At 34.4% G+C, this 18,019-nt stretch overlaps 1 protein-coding gene across 1 annotated transcript; it reads right to left on the bottom strand.

Moving 5' to 3' along the window:
* Window positions 1-13,517: 13,517 nt before the first annotated feature.
* LOC131640265 (CRIB domain-containing protein RIC7-like) lies at window positions 13,518-15,604 on the bottom strand. Its single transcript, XM_058910676.1, has 5 exons — window positions 15,394-15,604; window positions 15,152-15,287; window positions 14,947-15,050; window positions 14,681-14,780; window positions 13,518-14,336 (listed from the first exon to the last, which is right to left on the bottom strand). The coding sequence occupies exons 2-5, from the start codon at window positions 15,213-15,215 to the stop codon at window positions 13,669-13,671; spliced, it is 936 nt and encodes a 311-aa protein (XP_058766659.1). The 5' UTR covers window positions 15,216-15,287; window positions 15,394-15,604; the 3' UTR covers window positions 13,518-13,668.
* Window positions 15,605-18,019: the final 2,415 nt, after the last annotated feature.

Genomic DNA, 18,019 nt, shown 5'->3' with positions numbered 1-18,019 from the left:
TTCATCGGAAAAACTGTGAGGGTTTTTCCTCCAAGATCAAGGTGTTGATTTGGGGGTTTTGACAAGAGTTACATGATTTGGATTTGATCGAGTGAAAGCTTTGAAGAACGGGAGGTTTTTGCAAAGGAGTAGCGTGAGACAGTGAATCAATTGGTAATCTTGGGTGACAACAAACTGCAACTTGGATTTGATCTAGTGAAAACTTTGAAGAACACTGGTTTTTTGCAAAGGAGTAGTGCGAGACAGTGAATCAACTGGTGTTGTTGAATGACTTGATCAAACTCATATCAAGGGAAGAGAACTGCAATGATCAATATCAAACATAGAGCTTGTAGGGTTCGATTGCTACATTTATCTTGTAAACAATTTTTGAATAGTAAGATTGATACTAGAATTCCAAATTGGAATTAGGGACAAGCGTATCCGAAGCGAGGAAGATCAGTTAACTGCCTAAATAACTCCTCGTGTCCCATCCATCTCTCTCTATTATATATATATATATATATATATATATCATTTTAATTTTTATTAGTAAATTGTTAAACACATTGATTGAGTGATCGATTCGTAGTGATTTTCCCTTGATTGTTAAAAGCTACACTGATTTGTTGATTGTATTACAATCAAATAGATTGTAAGAGGTTTTTGATATCAACTAACTTAAAAGGAAAATCTAAAAAATCGACCGCACGCCAAGTGTTCGATAATTTGTCACTTTGAGTTTTTCAATTGATTTAATTGGAAATAGGTTGTTCTAGTGATATCATTAAAACATTTGATTGGGAATTTGACTTGTTAATAGCATATCATCGTCATACATTACTTGAGGTTGTGTGCATATCCGAGTTTTCAATAATCATTTCGGTTTAGACGACTTTTCAATCTAAACACGAAACTTCCGCTCACCATAGATTTTATCGTTTCAAAACTTTTAAAAAAACTGAAAATTGCTACTAACAAAGTTTTGAGGTGTCTTACTAGGGATTGAAAACCAAAGGTCACGATGATCAAGGAAGCTAATAGTCACTACACTTTACCTTACTACATTGTTTGGAAAGCTTGAATAACATGAGCAAAAACTCACTTGCTTAGAGAAACATGAGAAGAAACTTAAGAAAGAGAAAAGCAAGTATAAGAAGGTAGAAAAGAAGTCCATTGCTCTAAAGGCTTATAGTTCAAGGTCCTCAATAAATGAGCAAATTGATTATGAAACTAGTGACAATTAGAATTTGGATGAAGAAGAAATGATATATTTTTTTGAAAAGATACAACAAGTATATTAAAGGGAATTGTGTAAAGAACTCCGACAAAAACTCACAAAATTTAGAAGAAAATCTACATCTTCAAAGGAAGATCACAACAAGAAGGGTCGATCTCTCGAGGATTGTAATTAAACAATTTGATAAACCAATCTGATAAAATAATACACGAGCTAAAGTAATGATCAGTAGCATGTATCATGTAGCAAAGTTACAGAATATCATACATTAATTAAAATGGTTTGAAAATAGAGTATAGTAATATGTTAAACAGTGATCTATTTCACAGGTTCATCTAATATCTTTTAATAAAGCGTGGTTTCGTATTAGGTAAAGCCATAAATAAATCTTATGATGTTTATCAACAACATGAGGATATGAAATAAATAACTAAAAAAAATCACGTTTTAGCCTCAAGTAACACCATTATACTTCAAGTATAACATGCTATGTTCATTTGTTGGATAATGACAATGTATATGTCTACTAACTACCTTACTCTATTAGTTCTTGAAATTTATTTATTAAGCACTACTGCAAGTTAACAAAATATTATCTAACTCTAAGGTGATCAAACTCATAATTAAACATTAAAAATAAAACACAAGAACTAAAGTTAACACAAAATTACATTCGTTCATATTGAAAGGATTACTATTCCATGAAATTCACATCATCTAACAAATAGGATTTACTCGTGTTGAGCAAATCAAATACATAAAACTGAGAACTTAGGTTACTCATTAATAAATAATGATTAATGAAAAAGATAAACCAAAAGAAAAAATGATAATCCCTTGAAATCTTCAAACTGCAAGTGATCCTTAATGTTGCGCCTCTCATCAGATTGCTAAAAAATGAATATGTGGGAAAAAATGGTTATGGATACTCTAGTCCATCCATCTCCTTCCTCTTTATATTTTCCTAGACTCCAAGACACTATTACAATAAGTATTTTTCTATTTTAATATTCATTTTTGGTCCATGGATCCCTTTGAATTATCCATAAACCTTGGTCCAAGAATAAATCATATTCCCTTTATTTGGAATACTATGATAGTACACTGCACATGAATGAAAACTCTAATTCCTTCGGCAACTTTTCATCCTTATCTGTTATTTTGACAAATCTCTACTTTATCAAATTCTAGAATATTCCCAAATTTCATGAGTGTTTTTCATCCAATAGTTACTTTGTCATCATGTGAGGCAAAGTATGTTACAACCTCATTTACAAATTGATAATTACCATGGATTGAGATGCTAGTTACAGAATTTAAGACCATTGTAATTGCTAGAATGAAGCCTCTTGCAGATAACTCGTCAACAATTGATTTAGAAAAGATTGCAATATGTTATAGAATAAGCAGACACTTAAAAGGAGATTCCATTTTCTAAGAGATGAGGTGAACAAGGAAATAATAGAAGTTGATTTTATGCAAAATTGAACTGTAAATAGCGGGCCTCTTAACTAAACTATTGATTAAGGCAATACTTGATTATTTGAATAAGCTCATAGGCATTGAAAGGCTTGCAATCACTACGCCAAAATTGGCTTTTAACAGCACACCTACGACAGCGCTTATGCCCAAAAGCGCTTTGGTAGGTTTGTCTAAAAACAAAATAAAAAATCACGCTAGAAAAGCGCTCTTATAGGGGGGGGGGGGGTAATGAAAGCGCTTTTTAAAAGCGCTCTTATAGGGGGTGGGTATGAAAGCGCTTTCTAAAAGCGCTCTTATAGGGGGTGTGTATGAAAGCGCTTTCAAAAAGCGCTCTTATAGGGTGGGGTATGACAGCGCTTTCCAAAAGCGCTCTTATAGGAGTCTTATAGGGGGTGGGTATGAAAGCGCTTCTGAAAAGCGCTCTTGTAGCCCTGATTAAATTTTTCATAAAACAGAGACACGCTAATTTTTTCCAGAAACACGCTATTTTTTCAGAAACAGTCTTCTTCTTCCTCGCAAGTTCTCAACCACTCCTCCTCTCACTCCCTCCGCCGTTCTCAACCACTCCCCGTCCCTCCGTCGTCGTCTCACTCTCACGCCACCGCCGCCGCCGCCGCCGCTGCCGCCGCCGTTCTGTGGGATTTTAGGGTTTTCTTGGTCAAAATCAACACTTCTGTTCAGGTAAAATCTTCCCACTATTTAGTAGAACTTGTAAACCATGTGTTTTTTTTACATTAATGATAAGAATTGCAAATGAAACTTCTGGTTTGGTTATTGTTCATGTTCATTGTACAAACTTCTGGTTATTGTTAATGATAAGTTCCTATTTGAAATTAGTTGAAACTTCTGGTTTACATTAATGAGCCATGTGTTATTGTACCTGAACAGACTCTTCATTCTGATTAATATAGTTTCATGTTTGGTTTATTAGCCAATATAAGTAAGAACAACCTGACAATTTAATTTGTACTTATAATGTGATATATTACAAAATATTGATGGAGAATACTATTAATGACTTCTGAGAGAGTCAAACAATTGTTGATAGAGATTATTTAGAAACACAATCATATTACCTTTCATCATAAACTAATCTATTTTCAAAGCAATGTAGGACATAATTATTTAGATATGATATTGGCTTGAATTACTTTAATTTCCTAAGGTTATTTTGTAATCGTGACTTAATTTTTCAAGAAGGTTAGTTGTTGAATTTCATCATTGGTGACTAGCTGTCCTAGTTTAATAAAAACAATCAGATTAGATTTTGTGCAACTTATTTTCCATTGCAAGTATTATTGTGGTTCCGTTGCAAGTATTATATGTCGGGTTTGAGTATAACTATTGGTGGTTCTTTTTGGTGTAGTGGCTTCCCGGTTTCTAAGTTAATTGATTCAAAGGTGGTTGGAATTAATCTCATGTTTTGAAGTGGAATTAAGTCATATTTTGTATTGATGTTATTTGATTTTGAATGCATTTGACATAATGATACAATGCTGATTTTTTTAAGCTATGGATTATGACCTCATTTTTATACTCTTCAATTAAGTTTTTTATTTTATATTTTTTAGGAATATCTTTGCTAGATAGGGGTTACTTGTGAAGAGTGAAAGTTTGATCTCATTCAAGAATCTTACATTGTGTGGGTCTACAAGTTGCTTACTACTATACAGGTAATATATTGTTCTCTCTCGCCAAAGTAATATGTTGCGTTTTATTGCTTCTGATTCATTCCGTAATATGTTGCGTTTTATTGCTTCTGATTCATTGCGTTTTATTGACAGAAACGCATTATACCGTTCTGTTCCTTAATAATTAGTTGTTTTTGTTTAGCTTAATTAATTAAGACAGGAGTGTAATACTCATTATTCCGACATGTGGAATATTCTCTGATTTTGAAGTGATGAACTTACTAACTTTGTAACTTTTAGATTATATTAAGTAATACTCATTATTCCGACATGTGGAATATTCATGATGTCAATTTCGTTAATCGTTAAGTGATGTACTTACTAACTTTGTGAATTGAATTCGCCATAGGGGTTACTTGTGAAGAGTGAAAGTTTGACCGTTTTTGTTTAGCTTAATTAAGACATGGATAAGACATGGATGAATTCAAACCGATTGTCGAAACAGTACGAGAAAGGGGTATGGGAATTCGTTGAGTTTGCGGTTGCGCACTCCGAAGACCCGCTTCGAATGCCGTGTCCTTGCTTGGGTTGCTGTTATGGGGGTAAGGTTGACGGGAAACAGTTGGGATCCCACTTACTACGGTTTGGAATTGATAGAAGTTATACATGTTGGACAATGCATGGTGAGAAAAGTAACGGGAATGCTGAGTCGAGGTGTAATAGGAAGTATGCTTCAAACGACGATTGCACAGACACATACGATTGCGATCGAGTCGAAGAGATTGCAGAAGCGCTTGAAGAAGATCTTGAGGATTGTCCCAAAATGTTTGAGAGGTTGGTAAGCGATGCAGAGAAACCGTTGTATGATGGTTGTTCAAAATTCACAAGATTGTCTGCGGTGTTAAAGTTGTACAACTTAAAGGCGGATAATGGATGGTCGGATAAAAGTTTCACAGAGTTATTAGCCCTTATGAAAGATATGCTACCAGAGGATAACGTTCTTCCCAATCGAACGTATGAAGCCAAAAAGATGTTGTCCTCTATTGGCATGAGCTATGATAAGATACATGCATGTCCAAACGATTGCGTTTTGTTTCGAAACGAGTATGCAGCGTTGAATGAGTGTCCTAAATGTGGTGCCCCTCGATATAAGAAAAAGTTGTCTCCTGCTAAAGTTTTATGGTATTTTCCTATAATTCCGAGATTTAGACGCATGTATCGTAGTGAGACCGATTCAAGACACTTGACTTGGCATGCAGATGAAAGAATTATTGATGGAAAGTTGCGACATCCGGCAGACTCACCACAATGGATGAAAGTTGATACTGATTATCCTGAATTTGGAAAAGAAGCAAGAAACCTTCGGTTGTCATTGTCTACTGATGGAATGAACCCGCATGGTATTCAAAGTATCTCGCATAGCACATGGCCCGTGATTCTTATGATCTATAACCTACCTCCGTGGCTATGTATGAAGCGTAAGTACATGATGTTATCTATGCTAATTTCTGGGCCTAAACAACCAGGGAATGACATAGACGTATACTTGGCACCGTTAATCGAAGATTTAAAGTTTTTGTGGGACAACGGTGTGGAGGTTTACGATGGGTATAGGAAGGAAAGTTTCAACTTGAGGGCGATGTTGTTTGGAACAATTAATGATTTTCCAGCATACGGAAATCTATCCGGGTACAGCAATAAAGGTCAAAAGGCGTGTCCCGTTTGTAAAGATGAAACCGATACGACACAATTGGAGCTTTGTCAGAAGAATGTCTTTCTCGGCCATCGTAGATTCTTAAATTCTAATCATCACTACCGTGGGTGGAGAAAAGCATTCAACGGAAAGGCCGAACATGGTACAGCCCCGCCTTTTTTGTCAGGTGATCAAATTTTTGAAAAGGTGAAAGATGTGAGCACTCAGTTTGGCAAGCCTTTTGCACATTCACTTGTCAAGGGTGGGTGGAAGAAGAAGTCCATTTTTTTTGAACTTCCATATTGGAAGTCGTTGTACGTAAGACATTTCCTGGATGTTATGCATATTGAAAAAAATGTATTTGACAGCGTCATAGGTACGTTACTCAATATACAAGGAAAGTCTAAGGATGGCCTTAACATTAGGAAGGACATGGTAAACATGGGAATGAGAACTGAATTGGGACCCGTGACGAAAGGAAGACGAACATATCTGCCACCACAGTTTACACTCTATCTAGAAAGGAGAAGAAAACATTGTGTAAGTTCCTCAGTGAAGTTAAAGTTCCAGAAGGCTACTCTTCAGATATTAGAAGACTTGTGTCCATGAAAGACCTCAAGTTAAAGAGTTTGAAGACGCATGATTGTCATGTTATAATGGAACATTTTTCACCAATAGGTATACGTTCTATTCTGCCAGAAAAAGTAAGAAGCGCAATAACTAAGCTGTGTTTCTTCTTCAGGTCAATTTGCAGTAAGGTGGTCGATCCCGCGATCTTACCAACATTGCAAAAAGAGATAGTTGTTACTTTATGTGATCTTGAAATGTATTTTCCTCCCTCGTTTTTTGACATAATGGTTCATCTAGTCGTTCATCTTGTGAAAGAGACACAATTGTGCGGACCAGCTTATATGAGATGGATGTACCCTGCTGAACGTTATATGAAAATATTAAAAGGGTACGTGAAAAACAGAAGTCGACCGGAGGGTTGTATTGCCGAACGATACGTTGTTGAAGAAGCGGTTGAGTTTTGTACTGAATATCTGTCAAATGTTCAATCAATTGGACTCCCCAAATCTCATATTGTCGAAAAAAAAGAAGGAAAAAGGCTAATTGGAAATAAAGTTGTGACAGTATCAATGGTCGAACGGGATCAAGCGCACTTGTATGTTCTGCACAATGAGATTGAGGTTGAGCCGTATGTTGAAATGCACAAGGTTGTTCTCCGAGATTTAAATCCAAATAGAAATGAGAACTGGATAGTACGAGAGCACAATCGAAGTTTCATACCGTGGTTTAGGGATCATATTTATTCAAAGTATCGTTCAGATCCTGCTTCAGTAACAGAAAGGTTGAGATGTTTAGCCTATGGTCCAACTGTAATTATGCTTTCTTATAGCGCATACGCTATTAATGGATACACATTTTATACCAAAGAACAGGATGATAAAAGTACTATGCAAAATAGTGGTGTTACCTTGGTAGCTGAAGCAATGCACATATCAAGTGCGAATGACTTAAATCCGAAATTTGCAAATTTGTCATATTTTGGGGTTATCGAGCGCATTTTGGTGTTTGATTACGCGAAGTTTCAGATTCCTGTATTTGGTTGCAAGTGGGTTGAAAATAATAGTGGCATACGAATGGATAAGTCAGGATTTTTGCAAGTGGATCTCAATAGGGTAGGGTACAAAGATGAGCCTTTCATTCTAGCCTCTCAAGCTAAACAAGTGTTCTATGTCAATGATCCGACAAGTACGAAATGGTCTATAGTGCTTTTATCTAACAAAATAGTTGATGAAAACATTGAAGATCAAGGTGATATTGGTGTTGGCATTGAATCTTGTACAAGAAACGATCAAAATGAGAATGAATCTTGTACTAGAAATGATCATAATGAGGGTATTTGGATCAATCCAACCGTCCGCGTTGTTAAGAGACGCGTAGAACACAATCCTACCAAGAAAAGAAAGAGACGTTAGTGATAAAGGTAATAGTATACATATTCCGACTAATTTGTTTTAGGGTTAATGAACTTTTTGGTCCCTCTAAATATTGCAGATTTCGTTTTTAGTCCCTCTAAAATTTTCCTTTAAGAAATCGTCCCTTCAAAATTTTTCATCTAAACTATTGGTCCCTAACGTCAAATTTGCTAGAGATTAGCTACGACTTTAGCCACCGATTAGCTACGAAATTTGACGTTAGGGACCAATAGTTCAGAAGAAAAATTTTGAAGGGACGATTTCTTGAAGGAAAATTTTGGAGGGACTAAAAACGAAATTTGAAATATTTAAAGGGACGAAAAAGTTAATTAACCCTTTGTTTTATTCAATTTGTACCGATTATTTTAATCAATAGTATAGTACTTATTCAATTTTGGTGCATATTCTCGTTTTGTACATAACTTTTGAACCATGTATCCGTTTGTCGACTTCTTTACATGTAACTATACTATTTTGACGATTCCGGAGCTGCTCATGCACTTATCTTTACATTTCGGGACTGTTTTTTTATCGGTTTTGCTTCTGCCCGTAATCAAAAGTCGGGCTTAGGGTCTGAATTTCGGAAAACCGACTTTACTTTTGAGTCCGTGGGGACGTTTTACCATAGCCATGTAAATTTCGTTCAATTCCGACAACTTTCTTTTTTGACGCTTATTTTGATTTGTACCGATTTCGTTTCCGATACACTTGTACATGCATGGTTTGACTTCCATTTGCCTTGTATAGATTGTTAGCTTATTAATAGTGTACTAATGTGCTTTAGTTTGTTTGATACAGGTTAAATGGTTCCGGATAGAGATGCTCCACCTGAAAACTCACAAGAAAGAGATAATCAAGAAAGAGATGCTCCGGATACAAATGCTCCACCTGATACTGAAGCAAAAGAAGTTGCACGAGGCATCACCATTATGAAGGGAATCATTCGACATAGAGACCAAGGATTAGTATACCCTTTGGAATGGAATTCTGAATTACAGCCAATTGGTCCTAAATCTGCAAAGTTGACAAGCTACATTGGTACACTTGTTCGTATGCATATTCCAGTCTCCGTAGCTAAATGGAATCTAAAAAGCGAAGACTTGGATGCGAAAAAAAAAGCGATTTGGGAAGAGCTTCAGGTATATACCATATATAGTTGTTGTTATTATCTTGACGATAAATTGTTTACATTACTTATACTAACACACTATGCGTATGTTTTTTTGCAGAGGACTTTTGACATACCAGATGAGCGTAGACGCTACATACTTAGTTTGGCCGGAAAAAGATATAGAGGGTGGAAAGCTTTTTTGACAAATAACTATCTTAAGGATAAAGATGGAAACTTTCTTGAAGAGGCGCCGGGACGGCCAAAAAAGTATGAGATCTTCATTGATGAAGTAGATTGGGTTAAGTTTGTAAATCAAAGAGATGAAGATTTTCGGAAAAGGAGTGTCACAAATAGCGCGAGAGCATCAAAACCCGCATATCCATACAAAAAAGGGCGTTTGGGATATGCACGCTTGGAGGATAAAATTGTAAGTAAATAGAAATGCGTTTTAATTAATTGTCTAAATGTGTTTTATTTGACGATTTTATCATTTGTGTCAATGCATAGTTAGAGGAGACTAAAAGTGAGGAAACCTCACTTCCTGTACATGTGTTGTGGAGGGAAGCTCGTGTGGGCAAGAATCAAGCTGTCGATCCCGAAGTTCAGAGAGTTTTTACTGAATGTGTAAGTATAATACTGTGTCTTTAATTAAATCAAATGTTTTTTAATATATAAATGATTTTTTAATGTAAATGAATTACAAGAGACCTTGTCGCAATCGGCATCCACCGGTGAGGGGAGCGTACTTAGTAGAGCACTAGATGCTCCTGAGTATCTCGGTCGGGTGAGGGGTAAGGGTCATGGTGTGACTCCAACCTCTTTTTACAAGAGTTCTAGGAGAAGAAATCCTACCAATGAAGAAGTGTTGCAAAAGTTGCAGGAATTGCAAGCACAAGTCTCTGAATTGCAAAGAGATAAAGAGATGTATATGAGAGAAAAGTGCAACACTTCATCGGTGAAAGAAACTAGTGATAAGGCTAATATCAACTATCAAAGGAAATTTCCCGAGGTAATTATAATTTTTTTTCCTTTTAAATTGTTCTATTTTATTAATGATAATGACTTTATATTTACTATTGGTTTAGGGCATTTCATCTTGCCAACTATACTTATCGGAACCGAATTATCGACTAGTTGGCAAGGGAAAAGTGCACAACACTTTGGGAGATTTACTTCACCATAGACCGCTCCCGGATGGACACCTGAAAGTATCGGTGGATGTTGTAGTAGATCATGATGCGATGCTACCGGTACCTGACATGGTCTCAGAGACGACATTGCTGCGAGATGCAATAGGATCATTTGTTGCATGGCCCTCGGAGCTCATTACCATTAGTGATGAGGTATATTGAAAACGATTATGAATCATTTAGTTTTCGAATGTCAATTCTAAACCGTTTATTAATTATTTTTTACATTTTAATTTTAGACTGCTCCTATAAAACCCGCAATTAAGGGTAAAGGGATTTTACAGGAGGAGGAGTCTGTTGCATCACTAAAAGAGGTACATTTAAAGTGTTAATAATTAATCTGAATCTAAATCTGCATGATTTTATATTTTACCTAACTTATATGATTTTTAGGCATCCGCTCGGGAGTCACAACAAGTGACACAGCAAGTTCGTACCGTACCACCCACTGCTCCTCCGAAGCAAGCGGCAAAAAAAGGCGGTGCTTTTGTGCCTCGATACCGGTCGACGCTCGCAACAATGGTTGATATGTCCGATTTGAAAGATGGTGCTTTACGTGAAATCGATATGGATGAAAGTGTCTTCGGTATTGAATTCAAGTCAATTATTACAATTGATGACTTGGAGGAGATTTTTAGGCATGATCAACTAGGCGTCACTAACATGCACTCATACATCCGGTAATATTCACTCATCCGATATATTATTTAATTAGTCCCACAATATAATTTTTTTACACATTTCAATGAAAATAATCTAATGTTTATTATGTTTTTATTTAAGGTTGTTGTATGACAGAGTGTTGCGCGGGAATCCATTGTCTAACAGATTCCGTTTCGTGTCTTCCGCCCATTGCAGCGGAATGGCAATTTCTTCGGAACCGGAATCAGTTAGACAGCGCTTAGTCGATAGATTCATGTCCACCGGCAATACAGAAAGTCTGCATCTTTGGGCGTATAATACCCGACCAGTAGGGTTAGTTTCTCATTCTTTGTTCATCTAATCTCTGTTTCTTTTGTGTATAGCAAAATTTTCATATAACCTATTGTTTTAATTTATAGAGCACACTGGTTGCTGCTTGCTATCAACCCTATAAGGGAAGTCGTGTATTATCTGAATTCGGTAAATGGTGAATGGACCAATTATCCGGCTATGAAGGACATCGTTGATTTGTAAGTGGGATCGTTCTAAATATATATTCGTGTATATTTATATATTTACTTATTTGTGGGATTGATCTAAACATATGCTTTTATATATTTGTTAATTAGATCAATACAAGTGTTCCAAAGTCAACGGGACGCACAGGTATCCCGAACTAAATCTAACAACATTACTTGGATCCAAGTGCAGGTACATTATTTTTCACAATTTTGCTTATAATATATTTATGCTACTTGATAAAACAAGACAACTATAGAATCTTATTTGTTTTTCTATGTAGTGTCCGCAACAGCGAAACAGTTACGATTGCGGATACTTTGTATTGAGGTTTATGAAAGAAATCCTTCAGGCAAATCAATTAGAGATTCCGCTCACGGTATGAATTTATAACTTAAGATAATTTCATATAATTTATTACATTTAACTAAATATATCATTCATATTATGTTTTTGTTTTGTAGTACCTTGACGAATTCCGTGCTGCTGGGTACCCGAGACTTAAGTTGGAAGAAATAAAAGAGGATTTGTGTCAATTTTATATTAAGCAATTTTTCATGTAGGATTTGTGTCGATTTGAACTATAATATTATTGATGTTGTAATGATGTATATATATAATTTTGGATATTATAATGGTATTATATTAGTATATATATTGTCTTACTGATGGCTGAAATAATATCATCGAAAATAAATTACAGGTCGAAAATATTACAGGTTGAAAACATATTACAGGTTGAAAATATTACAGGTCGACTGGGAGGATTAAATTACAGGCTGCACATTAAAATACCTCATTTAGCAACGACAGCGCTTTTAAAAAGCGCTCTTAAAGGTCCACCTACTAAAGCGCTTCTTAGTAAAAGCGCTGCCAAAGATTAATAAAAAAGCATAAAAAAAAAAAAAACGCAACATACGAAAGCGCTTTTGGAAAAGCGCTCTTCTAGGGGGGGCTATCAGAGCGCTTTTTCCAGAAAAAGCGCTCTTAAAGTCCACCCTATAAGAGCGCTTTCCCAAAAGCGCTTTCGTATGTTGCGTTTTTTTTTTTATTTTTTACTCTCACAGGGGGGCTATCAGAGCGCTTTTCTGGAAAAAGCGCTCTTAAAGGGGGGGCTACGAGAGCGCTTTTTCCAGGAAAGCGCTCTTATAGGGGGGCCTACCAGAGCGCTTTTTTCCAGAAAAGCGCTCTTATAGGGGGGGCCTACCAGAGCGCTTTTTGAAGCGCTTTTGTTACCTACGCCAGCGCTGCCTTTCACAGCGCTTTTAAGCGCTTTTAAAGCCCATAAAAAGCGCTTTTAAAGCCCTTCCGTGTTGTAGTGAATCATGAATTAGGTTGTGTAAAGTGATGCAATTCATGATTAGACGATGATATTGCTGAACAAGTTATTTATTTTTAGTAGTTTATTAAAGAAGTTAGCTGAGTAGTTATGTTAGTTTCATAACTTGTTCGATAAGTTATACTGGTAGTTAGAGTGTAAAAATAATTTATATATATAAACAATGTTTCATTCATCAATAACATAATTTAAGAATCATTTTTCCACACAAATTAAGTAGAATAACCTTTTGTTTCATCTTTAACCCCCTTTTTCATATGATAAGAACCCTTATTACTCCAACAATAACAAACACCTGCTAATAATTATTGAGTAATAATTTAATTCTTTATATTTAATTTATATAAAATTGGGAAATAATAAATTATTATTTATTAAATTCTACTAAAGTTAATCTAACATTTGTTTTTAGAGATTTAGAGATTGTAAAGTAAAACTCATATCATAGAGTTGATAGACATATATTGCACTTTTAATATGCTAAATCTTATTTTGATGATAGTGATTCACCTAGTCATGCACATGAACTCTTTCTTATCATTCTTAATTTATCATCCTACTTTTATACCATGTTTAATAACATGAAAAATAATTTTTATTCTCTAAAGGATCAGAAATTACACATGTGCAACCATGGCAAAAAAATCTAACATTAAAGAAGAAAGGTCTCCAAGTAAAAATATATGCAGTTATTTTATTGATTCTTGAGACTGTAGTATAATACATTAATAACATTTACAAACTGTTCTATAAATATATTTGTACATTACTAGTAATATTTTAACTAGGAAGAACACTAAGATATATTACATTTTTTTTTGGAATAAGTAAGCATTCCAATTAGTAGTACAAAAATTTATCTAATTTGGACAATTTCTCAACATATCTTCATTAGATTCTCTCTCAAGTTGTCCATCTTCTTCATTGAGTCTATGCTTGGTTTTAGGTTTGGAATCAGGTCTAGAAGGGCGTCCTTCACTCAAATTAGAGTTTCTAGGTTTTAAATTAGATCTCAAATGCGATCCTTCTTTAGATTTATGTTCCCTAGATTTAGAACCTACTCTTGAATGCACGTCTTCATTGGAAATTTGGCCCTTAGAGTTGGAACACGATATTGGATGCATGTCTTCATTAGAATTGTGCTCCTTATGTTGGGATTTTAATCTAGATTTGGACGATCCACTAACACCTTGACCATCTTTTATTTTCTTGCAATTAGTCCTTTTAGGATTGTCTGATTGGATCTTAGGTGGCAAATTATCATCAGTAGTTTCTTGGAGTTGGAGAGAATCTGTATCCATTGGTATAGGTTGTTCTCTTGTTGTGAGGTTGGATTCATTTAAAGTATCATTTGATGTTGAACGTTTTGAATTCCTTTTTTGTTGCCTTGGTCTGTCTGCTTTTTCTTTTGCATGTGACTCTCTTAAGTTTCTTGTTGAATTTGATTGATTCTTAGATGATTTAGGTAAAGGTAACTCATGCGCGTTCTCGTCAAGATGCATTGACCTTGAACCTCTTTTTATTGTTTCTACATAGGAATTAAAAAAAATTCAACACAGAAAATAAATAGATGAAAATTCAAACCAAATACGATTCTCTGCAATCATGATGTACCACATTCACGAATTCAGAATATCGATAGTCGTTCTACCAACATGAAAATGAATTCAGAATATCAGTAGTCGTTCTACCAACATGAAAATATCTAATATCGGTAGTCGTTCTACCAACATGAAAAGATCTAATATAATACAATTCTTAATTTTTTATAATTAAAAATTTGAACTTAAATTGAAATTATTTGATCTTAATCGAAAAATCACTAATATCATAAATGCATGAATGTGGAGAATCACTTAATATAACACATACCTGGGGACACCCAATTGTCAGAATCATCATTTCCTCTATCTCCATTCATATTTAGAGGTGCTGATGATGAAAGTCCTGAAACAGAATTATACTCATTCATCTGAAAAGGAGAAAAAAATTATCAATTTTTTTCTAATAATACAAATTTCAAATGACTCACAATTATCTTTAAAGTTTAACAAAGAATAATTAAGTTGTTAATAATATTTAACAAGCTTTATTATGTTAAATTAACAATTGAAAGCATTGAGTGAATAAAGAGTTACCCAGCTGGGAGCATTTTCAGTAGGACCATCCCATCCAATATGTGCCACATGCTTTACATCTGTGGGACCACCAATCTCAATTTCTGGTTCTTTTTCATTGCTATCTACAAAATGAGTATATTAATTAGTGGTATAACATTAAATATATGAGAATGGTAAAATGATTAAATTGTAATAATATGAGAGGAAGATTAAATTTACATACCAAATATCTGAGTAATGAACTTCAACCCTTTAAGGAGACCTTTCATCTTATTGTCACGGGACATGTTACAAGAAATCTCATGTGTTGAAATTTTCTTTAACCAAATAATAAAAAATATTATAGTGTCTAATTCTACCTGAAATATATAAATTTTGTATTTAATTAACGATAAAAAGGAGAATTTGCAAATAATCATAGAAAATTAATTTCTATGTTGATGAAAGCATTGAACATAATCTAACCTTTTGAAGTTTTATTTAAAAAGTCAGCATTTAAGAATCCATCCATTGTTGAATTAAACAAATTTTCTAAAGAGAACCATCAATGAAGAAGATAACATCTATATTTATTAAACTATTTTTTCTTCCACATGAGGATGAACATGCAATGTCTTATGGTTTTTATGTGATTAATTTGAAGAAGTTAAAGATTTGTTGAAAAAACTTGAGGCAATGTTGTGACAAAATGTTTTGTGAAAAGTGTCTAAGATAGTAGCAAATCAATTATGTTTAAAAACACACCTATTTTTAATTTTGTTATATTATATTGCAATGCTTAATTTGATTGTTGATTTTCCCCTTTAATTGAAACTAGAAGCTGATCGAAATTTCAGGTGTGACAATGAGAATTGTTGAAAGAAAAATATAAAACATTATTAGAAGTGATAAATTTAGAAAGACATTAATAGATCATATCTTTAACATAAAATCAAAGGATGATGAGTAATACAAATGGTTTGTCTACAATTAGATATGGTAGCATTTTTCAGCATTATCATTTTCATCTCTGCCTCTGTGCACCACCCCACCCTACCCTCAAACTCTATCAAAGATAGAAAACTTTCCTCCGTTCTCAACTGGGAACGGATTTCTCCGCCCTGAAAACTGTAATTTTTCAACGACTAAAAAACATGTTTACGTGTTTTTTCAATTTTTTTCTTCATTTTATTTCTCCACAACTTCAACAACTAATCACTAAATAAAATAATAACATTCAAAATAAATCATTCATATACTTATATCTTAACAAATGAAAAATTTAAATATTTAATTTTCAAAATAATAAAGGTTTCATTTTTTATATAGTTTGAATCACATTCATAAACACATTTTTCTCTAAGCCTTTTGGAAGTAAAAATATTAATTATCATCCTAGAATCCTCCAAATAAAAATCACATGTATTTTTTTAAAACATGAAATTATTTTAAAACACCACAAATGTGTCAAAATACACACTTAAGCCTCTTAAAAGAAAACATCCATCAAATACTACAAAAATCAATACAACAAATATGCACTCAACAATTTTGATGATGATCTTCACGACATGAGTGAGAAGCTGAGGAAACACCATTTGTAACACCCTGTATAATATATATTTAGAAAATACATTATACACATATTAATTGGTATTGATACAACACAAATGTCTAATGACATCATTATATATAGGGTAAATAGCTTTTTCGCCCCCTGCCATATAAGCGAGTTTTGAAAAATCCCACGTAAAAAAAAGTTATATGAATTGCCCTAACTTTTCCAAAATATTTTAATTTTAACTTTAAGCAGTACACATCATCAAAAATGCTGATGTGTCATCAGCTTTTATTATTTTTTATTTAAATCAAATGCCACATGTGTTTATTTTTTATGAACAGACCAAAATACCCTCTTTATTAGGGTTAAGAATTTTGTGAATTTGGCACATTTCAGGATTCTCATTTCAAACCCTAACTATTTGGTTTCTACACTTTGCGTGATATTCATCATCTCCTTCAACCTCATAAGTGTTCTCTTACAAGGATCAGCACACGTTTCTTCAAAAAGGTATGATTTTTACGGTCATTTGCAAAAATGTCATTGAAGTAGCATTGTTAGATATTCCATTGATGGGTTACCGTGTATTTGCAGAAATGGGGTATTTCAGTGTAATCTTTCATCATGGAGGAAACTTTGTGCACGAAAATTACACGTTTTACAGGGGAGGGAGTGAAACCATCATTGAAGGTCACGACTATGATAAGTGGAGTTTCTTTAAAGCTATGGTCAAAGATTAGGGTTACGATGGCTTTAGGCTTTCGAGGAAGATTCCACAAGTGGACGAAGGGTTTACTCGTTGATGATGCACAAGCTGGAGACATTGCTAAATCACTACATTTCTTGTAAAGTGGATGGACACATTTGGGTAGAACATGGGGTTCAAGACATGAGGACCAATGTGTTGAACCCTAATGTTGATAGGTTTAATGACTGCAGTGAAGATGATAGTACTGATGATGATGACACAACATTTGATGACATTGAATAAGAAAGAGCATGTGAGGTAGAAGATGAACACTTTGAGCGAGTGGAAGTAGAAATAATTGTTAGTGGGAATATGATTGAGGTAAATGGTAAATAATTGAAGTTCAAGATGATGGCATCCAAGGATCCTAAGAAGATGTCACCCATAAAGAGGGGTTCCAAAATGAATGTTATGGTTCCAAAATCTGTGTTGGGATCTTCTTCAAGGAAGAATGCAAAGCAATTTGGAAATAGGGAGGTTGATTATGATAGTGAAGAGCTGGATAGTTCAGACCCTGATGAAAGTGAGAAGGATGAGAGACCTCCTAAGCCAAAGTATGAGCAATTCAGAGGTGAGCTGCTCAACAAGGACTTCCGATTCAAATTAGGTATGGAATTCAAATCTCTGGCTGAATTTAAAGATGCAATTAGGGAGTGGTCAGTTTTAAACGGAAGAGAGATAACATTTGTCAAGAATGAGGGCTACAAGGTTAGGGTAGTGTGTAAGAAGGGTAATTGTGGTTTTTTAGCCTTGTGTAGTAAAGTGGGTGACAGAGAAACTTATCAAAAAAACTTTGGTGGGGA

The sequence above is a fragment of the Vicia villosa genome, unplaced genomic scaffold (assembly GCF_029867415.1).
Source record: "Vicia villosa cultivar HV-30 ecotype Madison, WI unplaced genomic scaffold, Vvil1.0 ctg.003020F_1_1, whole genome shotgun sequence".
In the NCBI taxonomy this organism is placed as follows: Eukaryota; Viridiplantae; Streptophyta; class Magnoliopsida; order Fabales; family Fabaceae; genus Vicia; species Vicia villosa.
This window is presented reverse-complemented; position numbering and strand designations above follow the sequence as displayed.